The sequence below is a fragment of the Balaenoptera ricei genome, chromosome 3 (genome assembly GCF_028023285.1).
Source record: "Balaenoptera ricei isolate mBalRic1 chromosome 3, mBalRic1.hap2, whole genome shotgun sequence".
Classification (NCBI taxonomy): domain Eukaryota; kingdom Metazoa; phylum Chordata; class Mammalia; order Artiodactyla; family Balaenopteridae; genus Balaenoptera; species Balaenoptera ricei.
The window spans coordinates 177,247,570-177,268,749 of NC_082641.1; the positions used below are offsets into that span (position 1 = coordinate 177,247,570).

At 44.9% G+C, this 21,180-nt stretch overlaps 1 protein-coding gene across 4 annotated transcripts in view; it reads left to right on the forward strand.

Moving 5' to 3' along the window:
- The window catches only part of INSR (insulin receptor), a 134,762-nt gene that overhangs the window by 80,287 nt on the left and 33,295 nt on the right, over window positions 1–21,180 (forward strand). For all 4 annotated transcript variants that reach the window (XM_059918609.1, XM_059918611.1, XM_059918608.1 and 1 more), the window contains exons 3-9: window positions 1,635–1,956; window positions 8,680–8,828; window positions 9,503–9,647; window positions 10,882–11,096; window positions 12,041–12,167; window positions 13,310–13,560; window positions 15,778–15,945. In XM_059918609.1, the coding sequence (XP_059774592.1) occupies window positions 1,635–1,956; window positions 8,680–8,828; window positions 9,503–9,647; window positions 10,882–11,096; window positions 12,041–12,167; window positions 13,310–13,560; window positions 15,778–15,945 (1,377 nt within the window). The remainder of the gene's footprint in view (window positions 1–1,634; window positions 1,957–8,679; window positions 8,829–9,502; window positions 9,648–10,881; window positions 11,097–12,040; window positions 12,168–13,309; window positions 13,561–15,777; window positions 15,946–21,180) is intronic.

Below are 21,180 nucleotides of genomic sequence, written 5' to 3' on the forward strand. Positions count from 1 at the left end.
TCAAGGTGTGCACGGAGTGAGCAGAGAAGGCACCCAGGGAACAGGCTCTGCTGTGGCCGAGGTCTTTCCTGCCTCAGGGAAGCCATCGGTCCAGGGACAAATTTGCTGGCAGCCTGGAAAGGGAGGGCTGGTCAATGGAAGCCCAGGTCAGATGCTGAGGGACCAAAATTAAGGGGAATCAGGAAGTCATGAGTAGTGAGACATCGGGAGAAAGGGGATGTGTTCCAAGCTGCTGCAGGAAGCCAGGGCAGAGTCCAGCCTTCAGTGGACAAGTTCGGTTGCATCAAACAAGAAACTCCAGCCACAAAATCCGTGCACAGCCTCTGCCCGCCATCCGCAGAGCCCTCTCCTTTCCCATTCATGATCTCCTGCAGGTCACAGCAGAAATGCCACCTCCACTTACTTCCAGCATGGTGCTTGCTGTGTATGCAGTTATACGTTTAAATAATGAATATGTCTCCTCCATTGGACCATGTGGTCCCAAAGGCAGGGTCTGTGGCCACCATGTTCCTGCAGCAGCTGTAATATCTAGATCAGTGCAAGCAAATGTGTGTTGAAGCAATGAATGGCCTTTGGGCCATTTGCTTAACCTCCTTGCGCCTCAGTTTCCCCATTTGTAAAATGGAGAAAATGGAGATCAGGGTCTATTTATCTATTTATTTATTTTAAAGAGTTCTTTAAAATTTTTTTTTTAATTAATTAATTTAATTTATTTATTTTTGGCTGCGTTGGGTCTTCGTTGCTGTGCGTGGGCTTTCTCTAGTTGCGGCGAGCCAGGGCTACTCTTCATTGCGGTGCGCAGGCTTCTCATTGTCACAGCTTCTCTTATTGCGGAGCACAGGTTCTAGGCACGTGGGCTCAGTACTTGTGGCTCGCGGGCTCTAGAGCGCAGGCTCAGTACTTGTGGCGCACAGGCTTAGTTGTTCCGCAGCATGTGGGATCTTCCCGGACCAGGGCTCGAACCCGTGTCCCCTGCATTGGCAGGTGGATTCTTAACCACTGCACCACCAGGGAAGCCCCAGATATATCTATTTGCACCAGTACTGCAGCTGTGTGCTGGAGCTGGCTTGCTAAAGCCAATTGTGTAATTTTCAGGAAATTTGGTTCTTAAACAAGCTGTTATTAAAATTTAAATGACATCAACTTACAATTAAACAAATTATGTTTAAAACAAAGGTAATAAATACTCCAAACTCACCACTTCCTAATCATCTCACTACGTTTTTCTATGATTTATGCTTTTGAGGTTATTTGCTACTATTGTATCTATGCAATGGATGTACTATTTAATGCTGTGATACTATGTATCTCTTACTGGCTCCACATTCAGTAACTATAGGTGGGTAGCTTGAAAGGAACCGTGGTGGGAGTATTTACACCATGGAAATTGGCAAATGCTATAAAGCAGAGCATCTCTGCCCTGCTCCCTGAAGAAGCTGTTAAACATCTACAAGCATGTCACTGGCTTGGGGCTGAAATGAGTTAATAGTTGTGCCTGGCACGGAGCAAGTGCTGTAGAAGTGAACTGTTACCATTATTATTTTGTTTGGCTTGCACTTCCTCATCCAGATTTGCTGTCGTGCAGACAGGAATTGGGCAAAGCCACTGACCAGCTGTTTTCTTTCTCTCTCCAGTGTGTCCGACCATCTGTAAGTCTCACGGCTGCACCGCTGAGGGTCTCTGTTGCCACAGTGAGTGCTTGGGCAACTGCTCTGAGCCTGACGACCCCACCAAGTGTGTGGCCTGTCGCAACTTCTACCTGGATGGCAGGTGCGTGGAGACCTGCCCGCCCCCCTACTACCACTTCCAAGACTGGCGCTGTGTGAACTTCAGCTTCTGCCAGGACCTGCACAACAAATGCAAGAACTCTCGGAGGCAGGGCTGCCACCAGTATGTCATTCACAATAACAAGTGCATCCCTGAGTGCCCCTCCGGGTACACGATGAATTCCAGCAAGTGAGTCCTGGGTATGGGTTCCGGGGTTGGGGGCAGGTGGTAAAGAGGGGAAGGGGCATGGGGTTGGTGTTGGTGATGCCGCCTATTAAAACTGTGTGGAAAACTAGAGTTAATTGACTGTGAGTGAGGAAGCTGCTGGTGATTAGTGACATGCGTGGGTCTCTCGGATGCCATCCCTGCTTCCTGGTTTTGGTGCTGGCCTTTGGAGCAGGAGTCAACAAACTTTCTCTTGCAAAGGGCCAGAGGGTAAATATTTTCTGCATCTTGCATACCGAAAATTTAAAGCTTTCTATGCTTAGCATTGAAAATAGAAGTCTTGGGCTTCCCTGGTGGCGCAGTGGTTGAGAATCCGCCTGCCACTGCAGGGGACACGGGTTCGAGCCCTGGTCCGGGAAGATCCCACATGCCGCGGAGCAGCTAAGCCCGTGCGCCACAATTACTGAGCCTGTGCTCTAGAGCCCGCGAGCCACAACTACTGAGCCCGCATGCCACAACTACTGAAGCCCGTGCGCCTAGAGCCCGTGCTCCGCAACAAGAGAAGCCACCGAAATGAGAAGCCCATGTACCGCAACGAAGAGTAGTCCCCGCTCACCGCAACCAGAGAAAAGCCCGCGTACAGCAATGAAGACCCAACGCAGCCAGAAACAATAAATAAATACAATAAAAAAAAAGAAAATAGAAGTCTTTGGTTTTGTATACAGCCCTTTAGATGGTCTGATTGTTCCCACTGATGTAGCTGCCTGAATCTCACAACCAAGATTAGAGCTCAGATGTTTTAAATGTTTTCTCCAAGCTGGATCTGGGTGGTGTCCTGAGATTAACCTGGAGTGCCAGGAAGAAGGACTCAATTCTAGATTGTTCTCAAGGCTTTGTTGTCTTTTGAAGGACAATGCCATCAAACCACTTCCTACTATTTAGGTGAGAAAAAGCAAGGTTTTCTCTCCCCGGCGGTGAGTCAGATTTCCTACCCACATCTCAGACTTTTTGTTCATGCTGTTTGCTTCTCAGATGAGCTATTTTGGTGTCTCAGGGCTGTAACTGAGTTTAAAAAATCTGTTTCCTGATTTTTGTGTTGAGGGTCTGAAAAAAACAAACCAACCCACAAAACAACACAAAAACAAATCAGAAACAGACGTACGTCGAGGGGCCTTGAGCTGACCTGCTTACGTAAAAAATCTTCCTCTTCAGACTTGAGAATTAGCCAAGTGAGCGGGTCCTGGTGGGAAATTTTATTTCCCTGAGTGGGGAGGGTGGGAAGGAAAACAATCTTTTTTCCGGTTCCTAGGAGCCTCTCTTTGAGTGTTTGTGAAACCTGCAAGTACAGTATGTTTTGTTTTACTCATTTTTGATAAAACCTATCAAGTGGCTTTGTTGACCAAAAATAGGCTTCTATAAATCACCTTTGCATGCCAGACAGAGCTATTTTTTCTTCTTTGGGGCCAGTTTATCAGTGAGATTGGGAAAATTATCATATTCCTCTTGATTTATTTGTTTTTTTTTTTCACGTTTGAGATAAAACATGGATATTAACATCTTCCACTAAAAGACGTTGGCTTTAAAGTTTTTTTTTTTTTTATCATAACAAAGATCTGAAAAATAGAACAACTTCCTTTGATGTTTTGCTGATGCCAGTGACCCCAGGATTGAAGCCCCAGGAAATTGACAGCTTGTCCTGTGTTGCTTGGGACCTTTACTGAGTGAAAGAGGGGAAAGTGAGGGATGTTAATTATGACCCATCATGGCAGTATTTTACTTTGTAGGTTAAAAAAAAATTTTGTTTTCCTTCTGAAGCTTTTATTTTATTTTGTGAAAGACTTCAGTGCTGTCGTGTTTTCTAATGTGGTTCGATATTAAAAAGGGCCAGATATGTTTTCTTCCATTCTTGTGGCTTATCTGGCAACTAGTTCTTTTTTTTTTTTCTTTTAATATGTATTTATTTATTTACTTATTTGGCTGCACTGGGTCTTATTTGCGGCATGCAGGATCCTTCAGTTGCAGCACACGGGATCTTCACTGTGGCATGCGGCTCTTTTAGTTGCATCATGCGGGATCTAGTTCCTTGACCAGGTATCAAACCCAGACCCCCTGCACTGGGAGTGTGGAGTCCCAACCACTGGACTGCCAGGGAAGTCCCTGGGAAGTAGTTCTTGATGTTATTAGAGCAGAGGTCTGGGAACCCATGTGGGTTCATTAAGAGGCCTCGCCATCTGTGGTCATTCCCAGATACCTGGTGAGGTGCTCTTTAGTGAGATGAGGAGGATTAGATATTTGGGGTGTATGTTAAGGGTGTGGAGAATTCTCTGCCTCTTGATCTTCGCATGGCTGGTTTCTCCTTGTCATCCAGATCACAGGCTTAAAAGTCACTTCTTTTGAGACTCCTTCCCTGTATGACGATCCTGTCTGAACTAGCCATCTGGCTACTCTTGGGCACAACACTCCATTTTAACTCTTTTCATGCTATTTACCACTAGCTGGTATTTTAATTGTCAATTTATTAACTTCCCCCAATGAGACCATACGCTTCACAAGTGTATCAGTTAGCTTGTGCTGTGTAACAAACCACCCCAGCACTTAGTGGCTTAAAACAACACTCATTTATGATTTCTAATGAGTCTGTGCATTGACTGGAGGTTTGTCTGGCTTGGGCTGGGTCAGCTCTGAGGAGATGGTACAAGCTAACCTCTCATATCCTGCATGGGCAGTTGGGACCTCTCTCCATGTGTAGCCAGGAAGTGCATGCTTTACTGGGTAAGGACTTCTTAAGCCACTGCTGTATCACATTTGCTAACGTCCCATTGGCCAAAGCAATTCATATGGCCAAGCCCAGATTCCATGGATGAGAAGGCAGACTCCACTTCTTGGTGGGAAGGGCTGGAAAGAACGTGTGGATTTCCCACAGGGAAAGTAGGTTGTTTGTTCACTCATGTGTGCCTGTGGTTTATAACTGCCATTGGCAAAGGGCCAGATAGTAAATATTTTCAGCTCTGAGGTCTCTGTGGTTGCAGCTACTCTACTCTGGCCTTATAGAGTGATAGCAGCCATTGATGATACTCAAACCAGTGGGTGTGGGTGTGTTCCAATAGAGCTCTATTTACAACAACCAGTGGCCAGCTGGAGTTGGCCTGTGGGCTGTAGTTTGCTTACTTTTGGCTTAGAGCATCATCTATCACATGATAAGTGCTCAGTGAATATTTGTAGAACCAACAAAAGAACCCAAACATTTGGTCATTATTCTGTTTCCACCCCAGCTGCTCTGACACCAACTGGGTGTACTGCAATAGAACTCAACCTCAACCACCTGGCTTAGCATCAGACCCACAGGTTAAAGCCTTGGTTCTCCATCAGACCAGCTTTACTTCACATGCCAGCCACAATTGGGGGTCCTCAGGTCACCCACACTTCTGATTGGCTGGCTATAAATTTTGAGGCTCCCACAAACCCTCTGGGTTCAATAATTTGCTAGGACAACTCACAGAGCTGGAAAAAAAAAAGTCTATACTATTCTGTTGGTCCAAGCCTATTGATGGTAGCACCTTGGGTTAGGAATGCTTGCAGTGCTTACCTGGGCACGCATCACTTGCAGCGAGCTCCACAGACACTCCCCCATGGGGGCCCCTATTTATGGCTGGGCCAGCTCTGTGGTTCCTATTATGATCCCAGGATGCACTTCAGTGAGAAACCATCAGGGAACCTCGAAGAACAAGATTTGTTACTCACAGGTCCTGGAGGGCCACACAGTGAAGTCGTGGGGAGCAGGGGTGGGGAGAGGGAGAGAGGGGAGAAAAAGAGTGGGAGGGAGGAAGGGAGAGAGAGAGAGGAATACTTGGGGGGGTCTGCTTTTATTAGGGCATGAGGGTGGGGTGTCTAGGGTTTTATGGGTTCACTCTATGGTGAATTTAAAGCTTAAGAGCAGGAATTAGGGCTTCCCCAGTGGCGCAGTGGTTAAGAGTCCGCCTGCCAATGCAGGGGACACAGGTTCGAGCCCCGGTCCAGGAAGATCCCACATGCCGCGGAGCAACTAAGCCCGTGAGCCACAACTACTGAGCCTGCGCTCTAGAGCCCATGAGCCACAACTACTGAGCCCATGTGTCACAACTACTTAAGCCCGTGCGCCTAGAGCCCGTGCTCCGCAACAAGAGAAGCCACCGCAGTGAGAGGCCCGTGCACCGCAGCGAGGGGTGGCCCCCGCTCGCCGCAACTAGAGAAATCCCGCACGCAGCAACGAAGACCCAACGCAGCCAAAAATGTAAAAATAAATAAATAAATAAAATAAAATAAATTTATAAAAAAAAAAAAGCAGGAATTAGGGAACAGGAAGGGGGAAGCAGGGTCAGTCAAGTGGTCAGTTATCTAGGTTCCCCAGGGCTTTCTGAAAGAGCCCCCTTCATGGGTGGGGGCAGCCTAATTCCTTATCTGGTTGTTTTGCTAGTGGCTGGGTCATAGACCCGGTGTTACATTTACTCAAGACAGATGTCTTTTGAAATAGATGCCTCAGCAGTCAAAAAGCTTCATGTCAGTCTTACAGTTGCAATAACAATTACAATTACTTACAATTACAGCTTTATTATTAAGGGTGCACAGAGGCTGGGAGAGTTCCAGACGCAGGGCTCCTATCCCCTCATGGAATCAGAGATATCACCCTTCCAGCATAGCTGTGTGTTCACCAGCCAGAAAAATGGACTGAGTTGGTGTCCAGAGTTTTCCTTTGGGTTTTACTACATAGGTGTGATTGGTTGAATCATTGGCCATGGGTTTGAACTCCCATCTCCAGCCCCCCTTCTCTTTCTGGAGGTCAAATGGTTGATGCAACCCTCCAAATCATATATCTGGTCTTTCTGGTGACCAGCCCCTACAAGTCACCTCATTAGCACAACAAAGATACTCCTATAACTCAGGAAATTCCAAGGGCTTTTGAAGCTCTGCACCAGGACCTGGGACAAAGACCAGATGTGTTCTTTTTTTTTTTTTTTTTTTCTGTTCTTTCAATTTTCTTTTTTTTTTTTTTTAACATCTGTATTGGAGTATAATTGCTTTACAATGGTGTGTTAGTTTCTGCTGTATAACAAAGTGAATCAGCTCTACATATACATATATCCCCATATCTCCTCCCTCTTGCATCTCCCTCCCACCCTCCGTATCCCACCCCTCTAGGTGGTCACCCGTGACCAAGATCTTTCTGAAGAATCGAATATGCAGGGGTGTGGTAACAACAATTACTGTTCTTTACGACAGTAGCAACAATGATACCACTAATAAAAAGTGATCATCATAGCAACGAACCAACGATTTTTATTTTCTATGTGCCGAGTGCTTTAGGTGGTATATATCATTCAGTCCTCATTACTACCTGCCCCGTGAAGATTGCCTCCGTTTCACAGATGAGGACACAGATCTTGAGAACGTAACAGTTGGGAATCTTGAGGTTTCATACGACAGAACCCCAATTCAAACTGGCTCAAGCAAGATTAAAGGAGTTTACTGATGAGTGTAACCAAAAGTTCAGGGAATCGCTTTAGGTACAGCTGTATCCAGGAGCTCAAGGGGTGTATATGATCAGTTTCTTTCCATCCTCGGCTTTATTTCTGTCTCTGTTAGTTTTGGTCTCAGGCAGCCTCTCCCTTGCCCCTTGCTCCATGCTAGCAATATAGCCATACCCTCTTAGCTACTGCAGAAGGAAGACAATTTTTCCTTCCAGGAAGTTCTAGCAAAACCCTCACTGGGTTGGCTTGGGGGTGTGCCCACCTCTGAATTCCCAGCGGGATGGAAGATTGTGCTTAGCCTCCCCTGGATCCTGTGTCCTGCTTGGACCTAGGAGGGCTGTGCCAGCCAAGAACTGACCTCAGGGACCCTGTGTAGGGGAGGGCTGATTCCCAAAGGACTCCTGGGGGCTATAAATTTGAGGACATCAGGCTGCAGGAAGGCAAAGCCAAAGTCTGCCTCCAGTTACCCACTATCAAATGTGAGGTTGTGTTGTAGCTCATAGGTTGTGTCGTCACGTCCTATATCGTTGTTTGGTCACGTCAGACCCCACACAGAGCCGCAAACATCCCATCACCTTGCAGTAGCAGCCTAAGTTCCACCAGTTGGGGTAGAAGTATCAGCTCAACCACTTTCGAATAGCGGCAAAATGAGTCCTACGTAAGGCCCATCAGCTCTGCATCATTCCCATCACCATGGTAATGCCAGGAGTCCCATCAGTTCCATGGAATGGCATGAGTCCTGTCTCCACAGGGTAGAAGGTGATTCTCCATGGGGTACAGTGTGAATCCTATCGCTTTGGGGTAAGGCAGGAGCCCCATCATTTTGGAGTAAAAGCATGAGTCTCCTGGGGTAATGCTGTAGGACCTGCCTCCCTGGAGAAATACCCTAAGCCTATCACTTTAGGCAGTTGTTCTTACCTGGGGGTGATTTGCCCTTCCATCCCCCAGGGGACAATGTTTGGAGGCATTTTTGGCTGTCATGTCTTGGGTGGAGGGGTGCTGCTGGTGTGGAACAGGTGGAACCCAGGCAGGCTGCTTGATACCCTTAATACACAGGACAGCCTCCCACAACAGAGAATTCTCCGGCCCCAGATGTCACCAGTTCTGTGGATAAAGCATCCTGCCTTATGGTCACTTGGGACCCTGTGCAACACACTGTCTGCTGTGTGTGTGTGTGTGTGTGTGTGTGTGTGTGTGTGGTCCTGTGTGCCCTGACCTCTCTCCCTCTCCACTCTTTCTGCAGCTTGATGTGCACTCCATGCCTGGGCCCCTGTCCCAAGGTGTGCCACCTCCTGGAAGGCGAGAAGACCATTGACTCAGTGACATCTGCCCAGGAGCTCCGAGGCTGCACCATCATCAACGGAAGCTTAATCATCAACATTCGAGGGGGCAGTGAGTGCTCCGGGGGGAGGGGTTGCTGTCTGCTGGGATCCACTCTCCCTGTGAGCACAGAAGGAAAACAGTCCAGAGACTCATGCAAGGAATCTGTTTCCAAACCTGGTGTCATGCAAGGAATCTGTTTCCAAACCTGGAGTTCACAGCTCAGTCCTGACCCCACTCCCCGCGAGATTCTGATTTTCAAAGCTGGGAGTTGGGACATCAGGAATTTGCATTTTTAACAAGCAGGCAACATGCCCTCTTTTGCAGGTCTGGGGACCATGTTTCCAGAAATTCTGTCACAGGCAAAAAGGCATTTCTCTGTTTATTTATTCAGCGAACATTTATTGAATACTCACAGTGAACAAGGCAAAGTCCGTGCATGGTGGATATTGCAAATAAACAAATTAACGTATAATGTAAACCCAGGGGCAGTGGTTCATGCTATGAAGGCAAGCAAAGCAGGGTGATGGAGGGAGCAAGGGTTGGCGTCTTAATATAATAAATATATTCAGCTTTGCAGGCAGGACAATCTCTGTCATAACTACTCAGCCTTGTAGATGTATTTTGAGCAGCGCTCGTGAAAATCATTTCCAGCCTGTAGGTTAACTCTTCACTGTGGGGAATTGTGGAAAGGTTAAAATATTTGGGTAGAAACCCAGTGGATATTCATTCTCTCCTTTCCTTAGACAACCTGGCAGCTGAGCTAGAGGCCAACCTTGGACTCATTGAAGAAATTTCAGGGTATCTGAAAATCCGCCGATCATATGCCCTCGTGTCACTTTCCTTCTTCCGGAAGTTACGTCTGATTCGAGGGGAGACCTTGGAAATCGGGTATGTGGGCCTGCTGCTGTATCTGTGGCCTCATTAGGAAGTTTGTGAGTTATTGTAGAGAAACTTAGGAGTTTTTGCCAAGACATGGAAACAACCTAAGTGTCCACTGACGGATGCATGGATAAAGGAAATGTGGTGTATATATGTATGTGTGTGTGTGTGTGTGTGTGTATATATATATATATATATATATATATATATATATATATACACACACACACACACACACACACATATATATATACACACACACATATATATATATATATACAGTGGAATATTATTTCACCATAAAACTATCTTTTTGCCGAAGCTCACACCTTTCATTTGGATTGTTCCAATGACTTTCTTGCTGGTTCTAGAACTACCAGGGCCATCCAACAGAAATATAATACAAGTCACATATGAGACTTTAAATGTTCTAGTAGCCACATTTAAAACACTTTAAAAGACATAGGTGAAATGAATTTTAATAATGCATTTTACTGAACCCATTACATTGAAGCTGTTATTTCGACATGGACTCAATACAAAAAATTATAAAGAAGATCTTTTACATCCTTTTTTTTTTTTCAATGCAAAGTCATTGAAATCTGTGTTTTTTACTTCTGGTACAGTTTAGAATGGCCAAATTTCAGGTGCTCAATAGCCAGATGTGGCTGGTGATTTCAGTGTTGGATAACACAGATCTAGATGCTGCCCTTTTCCCATTCATCATGTACTGGTGGCCCACTCCTAGTTCTAAGACACAGGTCTAATTGAGTTACTGAGTTGTTATAAAACCTTCAGTGGTCCCCCTCTGCCTACCAAGGAAGGTCACATGTTCTTGGTCTTGGTCTGGCATGCAGTATACTAGAGGGTTTGGCCCATGGCATCTCTTTGGTCTTGCCTGTCACCTGTTGGCCAGAACAGGCTACTTTGCTCTTCCCTGGGCCCAGTTCACGTGCCTCTGTGTCTTCAGTCTTTCCCCTTTTCAAAACCCGTATCTTAATCCATCACAGTCTTACCCTCCTCCCCCACAAGACTGATCTCACATACCTTCCTGGCCCTGAAGACTTCCTCAACTTCCCCTGTCCCTCTAACCCTCCTTTCAACATGTCATGAGTATGTGTCAAGCAAGTGGTTAGGACTGGGGATGGAGCACTGAACAAGATCAACTCCAGCCATGGCCCCGCCATCTGGGAGTCAGAGATGACAAGCTGATGAATGATTAGGCATGTGTGTGTTTCCATAGGAACTACTCTTTCTATGCCTTGGACAACCAGAACCTAAGGCAGCTGTGGGACTGGAGCAAACACAACCTCACCATCACTCAGGGGAAACTCTTCTTCCACTATAATCCCAAACTCTGCTTGTCAGAAATTCACAAGATGGAGGAAGTTTCCGGAACCAAGGGGCGCCAGGAGAGAAACGACATTGCCCTGAAGACCAATGGGGACCAGGCGTCCTGTAAGTGGTGATGCCCTTGTCCTTCCACGGACCAGATAACGTGGCTGCCTTCCCCCTCCCCCACCACACTGGCCCCCAGGGGGAGTGTCACTTCCCCCCAACGAGCTAAAACAACTATGTGTGTGATAGGCTCTCTGAAATACTGAGGAAGAATGTTGTACATGTTATCTCTTTGCCAAATATTAAACACAGTGCCTGATACTGGAAGATGCCACATAAACATTGAATGAATGAATGAATGTCACCTCTCTTACATATGGCCTTGGCTCAAATGCTACAGCAGGGTCTACAGTTGCTACAGCTGGAGACTTCCAGCTGACTGCCCTCCTCTGACAGGTTTTCTCTTGAAGCATTGAGGTGCCAAGCCTTCCATAATGCCCTCATGCGAAGTTGGTTCCTTATGGCAGAAGCTGTGAGAATTTAGGGGAGGGAGAGAGCAAGGTTGGAACTTAAGGGGTGGAGCTTAAGGGAGGGCTTGCAATCCAGGCAGAGGGAATTGTCCTTCCAAGGAATTGTCACTCCAAGGTATAATGATCTGCACGCTCCCTAAACCCACTTGGCATGTGTCCATTTGCACTGGAGTTATGTGTTCTGACATGTCGGGCATGAAAATCCACATGCAAGACAGAATTGTGTCAGGACAAACGCTATTCTTGAAAGTCCCTTTTTCCAGTAGCGATTAGCCACTTGTCCTTCTGTTGGTGCTGACTGCGGTTCTTTGGTTGAGCACATCTGGCCAAGTAACTGACTTGCGGTCAGGGCCAACTTGCGTGACCTGTTCTTGACTCTGAACACAGGAGAGGCATGTGGAAATAAGACCTCTCAGAGGAATAGCAGGTTGCCATCTTCCTTCTCGTGGATACTCTTGGAAATATGGCATCATCTGCTTTGGGTTGAAATAAATTATTTAATTCTGATACTGGTTTTTTTTTTAACCTTTCTAGGCGAAAATGAATTACTTAAATTTTCTTACATTCGGACATCTTATGACAAGATCTTGCTGAAATGGGAGCCGTATTGGCCCCCCGACTTCCGAGACCTCCTGGGATTCATGCTCTTCTACAAAGAGGCGTAAGTAGAAGGATAAAGAGGTGTGTTTGTTGCATACGTGCTCAGAGGCTCCCCTCTGAGGTTCCTTTCTATCTCCTTACTTGTGGAATAAATATCATAGGTTCCTTGGTCGGATCTCACCAGTTGATGGTGTATGACGTCAATAACATTCCCTATTGTCAAAAGCCAGAAACTGAAGCAGGCAGGTTTCTTTTGGAGGTCCAGATTGGGCAACCTCCTATAGCAATATTCCATTTTGTTTCTTATATGTACATCTCACCAGACATCCTCAACAAAAAGTCACTTAGTCTACTTAGTAGGTGTCTTAAAGTTTATTTTTTATCTATTTTGTATTTTTTCCAACATTTAAAGAATTGTGGTAAAACATACATGAAATTGACCATCTTAATGACGTTTAAGTGTACAGCTCAGTGGCATTAAGTACATTCATGACATTGTGTGACCCTCTCCACAGTTTATTCATCATCTCATATAGAAACTCTGTCGCCTTTCAATAACACCCAGTCGTTTTGAGTATATGACTGTGCTGAAATTTTAAAGGAAGACAATGGAAGTGGTGATTGTATTAATACGAATAATTGTTGCATCCCTCAAGATTTTTAAAAAATATTTATTTACTTATTTATTTGGCTGCATAGGGTCTTAGTTGTGGCACGTGGGATCCTCTCTAGTTGCGGTGCGGAGGCTCCCTAGTTGTGGCCCACAGGCTCTAGAGTGCGCGGGCTTAGTTGCTGCACGGCATGTGGGATCTTAGTTCCCCAACCAGGGATCGAACCCGCGTCCCCTGCATTGGAAGGCGGATTCTTAACCACTGGACCACCGGGGAAGTCCCCATCCCTCAAAATTTACTATGTGTCAGGCTGTGTGTGGAGAAGTCAACACACATCCTCTCGTGTGATCTTATCAATAACTCTGGTGGTATCATCATCCTGGCCACTGTAATTATTATTGGGAAATTGAGGCATAAGGGAAGCGGTCCCTTTCTCTTTGGCTATTCCTGTGTCTTTGTTCCTTGTGGCAGAAGATTGTTGGTGAACAGGGTGCAAGCCTATAGGAGGTAACTTCGCCCGGCCACATCTCTTTGGTCTTCAGAGCTATAGTTGAGAAATGGTAACCACCTTTTTCCTATTTCGTCTTGAAAGCCCTTATCAGAACGTGACGGAGTTTGATGGGCAGGACGCGTGTGGCTCCAACAGCTGGACCGTGGTGGATATTGACCCGCCTATGAGGTCCAACGACCCCAAGTCACAGAACCACCCCGGGTGGCTAATGCGTGGTCTCAAGCCCTGGACCCAGTACGCCATCTTTGTCAAGACCTTGGTCACCTTTTCTGATGAACGCCGCACATACGGGGCCAAGAGCGACATCATCTACGTCCAGACAGATGCCACTAGTAAGCATTTCTTGTGGATATGAACTTGTGCGTGAATCAGACGTCTTGCATTTAACAGGCTGACCCGGTGATGCCATATGAAATGCCTTTTTTTGTTTTTTGCATGGTTATTGGCTTCTAAACGAGCCAGGCACTGAGGTTTATAATTTCAGAAGATGAGGCAGTAGCAACAAGACGTCAGAGGGGAACATACATTTCTTCTTCCCATTATGGAAAATTTTCAAATATTTACAAAAGTAGGAAAAAAAAAAAAAAGATTCCCCCCACCGCCACCTTGTAACCATCTCTCAGCTTCAACAATGATCAATATTTTGCCATTTTTGTTTCATCACTATGCCTTTTCCCCCATCTCCATTTTTTTTTCACACACACACACTGTGTTTTATTTTTACAAGAGATAAATAGACTGACACCAAGCATTGTACATGGATGACCACAACAAAAGCAACAATGATTGCAATTACCCAACACGAAACACACTCATACTATGTCATAATATTGACATGCAGTCCAGTAATCCTCCACTGTAACAGCTCCTTTACTTTGCAGTGAAAATTGATTTGTATATTCTTTGCCTCTGAGTCCTTGTGGGATTTTTTTTTTTAAATTCAAACAGAAAGTCACAAAAATTATACTCATCCTCATCAGTTCACTCAGTCCCATGTAATTAATTTTTTTTTTCATCTTGATCTTTTGTTCCCCCATCTCCATTTTTTGAGGAGTATTTTATAGCAATTTAGTTATATTTTCATAAAGCATAAGCCCTATCCAACCACTGGGATAGGAGACATTTGGTGATACCTGGAGATATTTTTGGTTGGCGTGACTGGGGAGGCGGGGTTGGGGACCAGGGATGCTTCTCAACATATCACAATGCACAGGACAGCCCCCCCTCCCCCGGCAAAGAATTATCCAGCCCCCGCAAGTCAGTAGTTGAGAAATCCCGTCCCGTAGGATCGAGTCCAAACTTTATGAACCAGCCCCAGCTTTATTGACTACCGCCCTCTCATCCTGTATCCTGCAGCAATACCTCCAGCAGGACTTATAGTTGCTGGAAACTTCCAGCTTCCAGGCTTTTGTACACACTGTGTCCTCTGCCTTGAGACCCCCCCCCACTCCCACCCCTCACCGACTCCCTCAGCCACCTCCGTTCTCGAGGGGAAGCTTTTGTGGAGCCCAAAGGTGGTGCCTTTGGGGGGAATGTTAGATGGGCTGCCAGCTCAGTGATAAGATTGAATGGCATCCCACTGCCGAAATTTGCCCCAGGACTGGGTTCAATCTGGGGCTAATGTTAACCAGAAGATGTGGCTTTGTCTATTCCCACGATCCTCCTTTTCCCCAGTGCCTTTTCAGTGCCCAGAACAGAGAAAGCTTGGCATGTCGTTGGAGCTCTGTAAATCAGGGGTCCCTGACTTCTGGGCCACAGACTGGTACCAGTCTGCCGCCTGTTAGGAAACAGGCCGCACAGCAGGAGGTGAGCGGCGAGCGAGCAAAGCTTCATCTGTATTTACAGCCACTGCCCCTCACTCGCATTACCGCCTGAGCTCCGCCTCCTGTCAATACAGATTATCATTAGCAGAGAGGTTTGACTGCACAGAGACCATAATAAATCAATTGCTTGCAGACTCCTATCAATACCCGATCAGTGAGTGGCAAGTGACACTTAAGCTGCCTTTTACATAGTAGACTGGATATAAGCAACACACTTCGGGTGTCACTGTCTCCCATCACCCCCAGATGGGACCATCTAGTTGCAGGAAAACAAGCTCAGGGCTCCCACTGATTCTGCATTCTGGTGAGTTGTATAATTATTTCATTACATATTACAATGTAATAATAATAGAAATAAAGTGCGCAATAAATGTAATGTGCTTGAATCATCCTGAAACCACCCCCACCTCCAGTCCGTGGAAAAATTGTCTCCAACGAAACTGATCCCTGGTGCCAAAAAGGTTGGGGACTGCTGCCGTAAAGGTTTGTTGCGAAAATGGTGGAACATGAAATCTACATAGTCTCTGGTACCCATGGATTGTAATTTTGTAACCCACGCTCTCACTGGGCAAGCATTCCACGTGTTGCCAGTTTTCTCTGATGTTAAATAACACTGCAGAGAACATCCTCATGGTTTCTCGAACTTGGCTTTTCCCCCTCATGCCCACCCGATGGCTTGCACCCTCCTCCTCCTCACAATGAACCTGTCTCCTTTCTCCTTGGCAGATCCTTCTGTCCCCCTGGATCCCATCTCGGTGTCTAATTCTTCGTCCCAGATTATTCTGAAGTGGAAGCCTCCCTCTGACCCCAATGGCAACATCACACACTACTTGGTATTCTGGGAGAGACAGGAGGAAGACGGTGAACTGTATGAATTAGATTATTGCCTCAAAGGTGAGTGCAGGCAGAGGCGGGGGAGGGGCCTTTTTCTTTTCAAGGTTTTTTTTACATTATTTTTTTAAATTGAAGTATAGTTGATTTAAACTGTTGTGTTAGTTTCAGGTGTATAACACAGTGATTCCGTTATACATATATATTCTTTTTCAGGTTCTTTTCCCTTATAGGTTATTACAAAATGTTGAGTAGAGTTCCCTGTGCTATACAGTAGGTTCTTGTTATCTATTTTATACATAGTAGTGTGTATAACATCTGATCCACTTTGTTCTTCTTTTGGGGAAGCATCTCTCCCCTTCCACTTCCCAACATGTGCATATGGGTACACAAACTCCATTTTATCTCCGACGAAAACACACATACAGGCAGACCTCAGAGATACTGCGGGTTGGGTTCCAGACTCCTGCAAGGAGGCGAATGTTGCAATAAATTGAGTCACGTGAATTTTTTGGTTTCCAGTGCCTATAAAAGTTATGTCCACACTATACTGTAGTCTATTAAGTGTGCGATAGCATTATGTTTAAGAAAAAATATACTTAAAATATACATATTACTGTATTTCTCTTTCTGGCCTATATGTGGAATCTAGAAAAATGGTACAGATGAACCTATTTGCAGGGCAGGAATAGAGATGTAGACGTAGAGAACAGACATGCGGACACAGAGGGGAAGCGGAGGGTGGGACGAATTGGGAGATTAAGATTGACATATATACACTACCATGCGTAAAATAGATAGCTAGCGGGAACATGCTGTGAAACATAGGAAGCTCAGTTCCATGCTCTGTGATGACCTAGGTGGGTGGGATGGCGGGGAGGGTGGGAGGGAGGTCCAAGAGGGAGGGGATATAGATATACATATAGCTGATTCACTTCGTTGTACAGCAGAAGCTAACACAACATTGTAAAGCAACTATACTCCAATTAAAAAATGATTTAAAATATACATACTACTGTATATAAAATAGGTGACGTAACCAACAAGGACCTACTATATAGCACAGGGAACTATACTCAGTATCTTGTAATAACCTATAATGGAAAAGAATCTGAAAAGAAAATACTGCATCACTTTGCTGTACACCTGAAACTAACACAACATTGTAAATCAACTCCATTTCAATAAAAATTTAACGAAGAAGAAATCTAGACTAAAAAAAAAAAAAAACCCAAACAATGCATATACCTTAATTAAAGAATACTTTATTGCTAAAAAAAATGCCCAGATACAATAGTAACATCCAAGATCACTGATCACAGATCACCGTAACAAATATAATAAAAATGAAGAAGTTTGAAACATTGTGAGAATCACCAAAGCGTGACACAGACATACGAAGTGAGCAAACGCTGTTGGGAAAATGGCACTAATAGACTTGTTCAACGCAGGGTTGCCACAAACTTTCGATTTGTAAGAAAAACACAATAAGAGGACGAGGTCTGCCTGCCTGTTCGCATTGCTAAACATCACAGCGTGAGGACACGTTCTGAAGACTCCTGTCGAAAACAGACACTCCCCATGTCTTGGCGTCATTTCCCTCTGGAATTTTCTCCTCCTCCCCTTCCTCATCCACCTCCCCTGGTAGGGGTGTAGTCGTGTTAACCCACACAAGACTTCCCTCCGAAGCTAGAAACACAGCCGATGTGTGGAGCGGTGATTGGCAAAGTGAGGGAAGAATTTTCGCCCCTAGTTTTAGACCCTTAAGTTGTAAGGATCAGAGAAAGCAAAGAGTGATCATCTCTTCCTTCCTGGGCTTTCCATTCAAAATTTATAGTAATGACACATTTTTTTCCAGTCTCTAATCTCATTTACTTAATGGGCTTCCATCCATCTACAGGAAAAGGGAAAAATATTTGAAGCCTCAAACTAGTGTGTATAAGTTAGTTTAAGATTATTTTAAAAGTGGGTTTTAAGAAAGCCCATCAGGCTGGAGAAACAGAAGTCTTTTTTTTTTCTTTAGTTGTTTTGTTTTGTTTGAGTCTATATAAAGTATTTCCACCCCCCCATCCCTAGACTCTTTTGTTTTTCTATTTTTATTTTTTAAAAATTTTATTGGAGTATAGTTGATTTACAATGTTGTGTTAGTTTCAGGTGTACAGCAAAGGGATTAAGTTATACATATACCTAGATTCATTCTTTTTCAGATTCTTTTCTCATATAGGTTATCACAGGATACTGAGTACAGTTCCCTGTGCTATACAGTAGATCCTTGTTGGTTATCTATCTCGTATACAATAGTGTGTGTATGTTCATCCCAAGCTCCTGATTTATCCTTTAGTTGTCTTGTTGTTGTTGATTGGTTGGTCTGTATTTATTTTTCTTTAGATGTTTTGAGTTACTGGTATCCTCAGACCTTGGGACCGCTGATGAGATATGGCTGAGGTTGGGAGCCGGAGGTCTTCTCTGACCTGCTGTAGGGCTTTGGGCAAGTCACTGAGCTTGTCACTGGCTGCCTCCTTTTGGGGAGAAGGGGCAGGAGGCCAGATAATCTCTGGGAGCTGTCCCAGCTCTAAGATCATGTGCTATATGTATGCCTGTGACCTCATCCCCCGCCTGAGCAGAGAGTTGCAAACGTGATTTATCTCCTTGGATGCTTTATATAACTTGAGAGCAAGCGAAGTCATTGGCTCAGCTGTGACCTGTTGGCCCTGCATTTGAGTAACCGAAACTGCCAGCAGCATCAGGATAGGCAATGTTTTCTTCTTCTTTTTCTTTTTCTTTCTTTCTGTCTTTCTTTTTTAGAGCAACAACTTTTATTCTGGAAGTCTGAATCTATCATTACAATATGACAATTTGACATGGTTTTATTTGTAATGATGCCAAAGTGTATGTAATTAAAAAATAAACTTACTAAGGATGGATATCGTATGATTCAACTCTTAGGAGGTCCCTAGAGGAGTCAAATCCACAGAGACAGGAATCCGGATGGTGGGTGCCAGGGGCTGGGGGAGGGGTTGGGGAGTGAGTATTTAATGGGGACAGAGTTGCAGTTGGGGAAGAGGAGAAAGTTCTGGAAATGGATGGTAGGGATGGTTGCACAATAATGTGAATGTATTTAATGCCACTGACTTGTACACTTAAAAATGATTAGGATGGTAATTTTTTTGTCGTGTATATTTTGCCACAATTAAAAAACCCAAATACACACACAAATTAATAAGCTTTCTAACACACACAAAATCAATAATTTACTAACCGTGCCCAGTAGTAGCTTCCTTTAGTATCACGAGTGTTTTTTTTTTTCTCCCAGCTTTATTGAGGTGTACTTGATAAGTAAATGGTAAGATATTTAAAGTGTAAATTGTGATGATTTTATATACATACACATTTTGAAAGGATTCTTCCCATCTAGTTAATTAATACATCTATCACCTGACATATTTATCTCTTTTTTTGGTGAGAACTTTTAGCTTCTCCTCTGATATTGAATCGTTTATTTCATTTATACAGTACAGTCTTATCAACTATACGGCTTTTTATTGTGAAATATATAGAGCATAAAATTTACCATATGAACCACTTTTAAGTGTACAGTTCAGCAGCATTAAATACATTCACACTGTTGTGCAACCATCCCCACCATCATCTCCAGAACTTTCTCATTTTCCCAAACTGCAAACTCTGTCCCCATTAAACACTGACTCCCCACCCCCTTCCCCATCCTCTGGTGCCCACCTTTCTACTTTGTCTCTATGCATTTGACTGTCCTAGATACCTCACTATACTTTATAGTCACAGAAAATCCATGGGGCACCAAGTGTCATGCAGAAGGGGTGACAGGTGTCAGGAGCTATGTCCATGCCTGATCAAAAGTCCCTTCCTCCCCAGAAAAAAATCAGGACCCACCCCCCCTTTTACTAAGGAAATCTGAAGTGTTTTTTTTTTTTTTTTTTTTATCCATAATGCCATCAATAGCCCCTCTAACAGCTAACCCACACAGGTTATTCCATGTCTATTAATAAACGTTAAGAAGAAGTATTTTTTAAGGATTTTGCAAAGCTTCCGAGTGGGTACTCACCATTCACAGGAAGATACTTTGAACTCATTGTCTAGCAGAGCCACTGAAAGGGAGAGGAAGAGATGGAATTTCCCTTGCTCAATAGACACGAGTAGGCACCCAGCATCAGGGGCATGCTTTTTGCCCTTAAGGAGTAGCCTGCATCCTCCAGGCTGTACCAGAAGTGACAGGCAGCAGGCATCCCCAGGACTGGACCTCAGGGGTCAGGACACACCAGCTGTGGCACTTGAAAAAACAGTGTGGTATTTTTAAGACCATGACCTTGAGAAGTTGTTCTTTTTTTTCCTTTTTTAAAAATTCTCTTTTCTGTGCTTCTTGGAAAAAGTTCTTCCCCCAATTTCCTTTCATGTCTTTCATCCATCACTGTTGACATTTGGGGCCAGATAATTCTCTGAGGTGGGGGCTGTCTTGTGTCAGGTAAGATGTTGAGCGGCATCCCTGACGAACACCAAAATGTCACCAGACCGTGCCCGTTGTCCTGCAGAGGGGGGTGGGGTGCAGCGCTGAATCACCCCTGCCCCGGTGAGAACCGCTGCTCTGCTCTGACTTCCGTTTTCCTGAACGAATTGTAGATTCTTTCATTTGTGCTGCAGAGTTTGGTTGCTCAGTATAAACAGTGGGTCTGTAAGTCTGACCCCTTAGAATTCCACTGGAGTTCTGCTCTGCCCTCTTATCCCTTTATAGTTACCTGGTTGATTGATGATTCATTCATTCAACTGTGACTTGGTCCCCAGTCCTTTTCTAATGCTACCTCCCATCATTCTCTCCCGTATCCCCTTCCAGCTACACTGGGTCCTTGGCGTCTTCTGACATGCCAAGGAAATTCCTACCTCAGGGCCTTTGCACTCGCTCTTTGCTGTCTGAATTGCTTTACATCAAGATATGTGCATGGCTCATTCTTTTACTTCCTTGGGGACTGCTTAGTGGTCACTTTCTCTGAGACATTCCCCCCCCCCCCACCAGACACCCTCTGTCCTTTCACCCCACCATCGGACCCATGGCATATGTATTTATTAGTTTATTGTGTATTCCTCCCACCACCACGTACCTCGTCCACTGGAATGTAGGTTCTGTGAGGGCAGGGACATGCCTGGTCACCTTCAGCATCCAGCCCTATGGGGTTGTGGTGTCTGACATTTTCCTGCTGCACATCCACAGGCGCCTTCTCAGTTGTCAGGACCCTCCAGTGAGAGATCTTATTTTTCCCAGGAGAACTT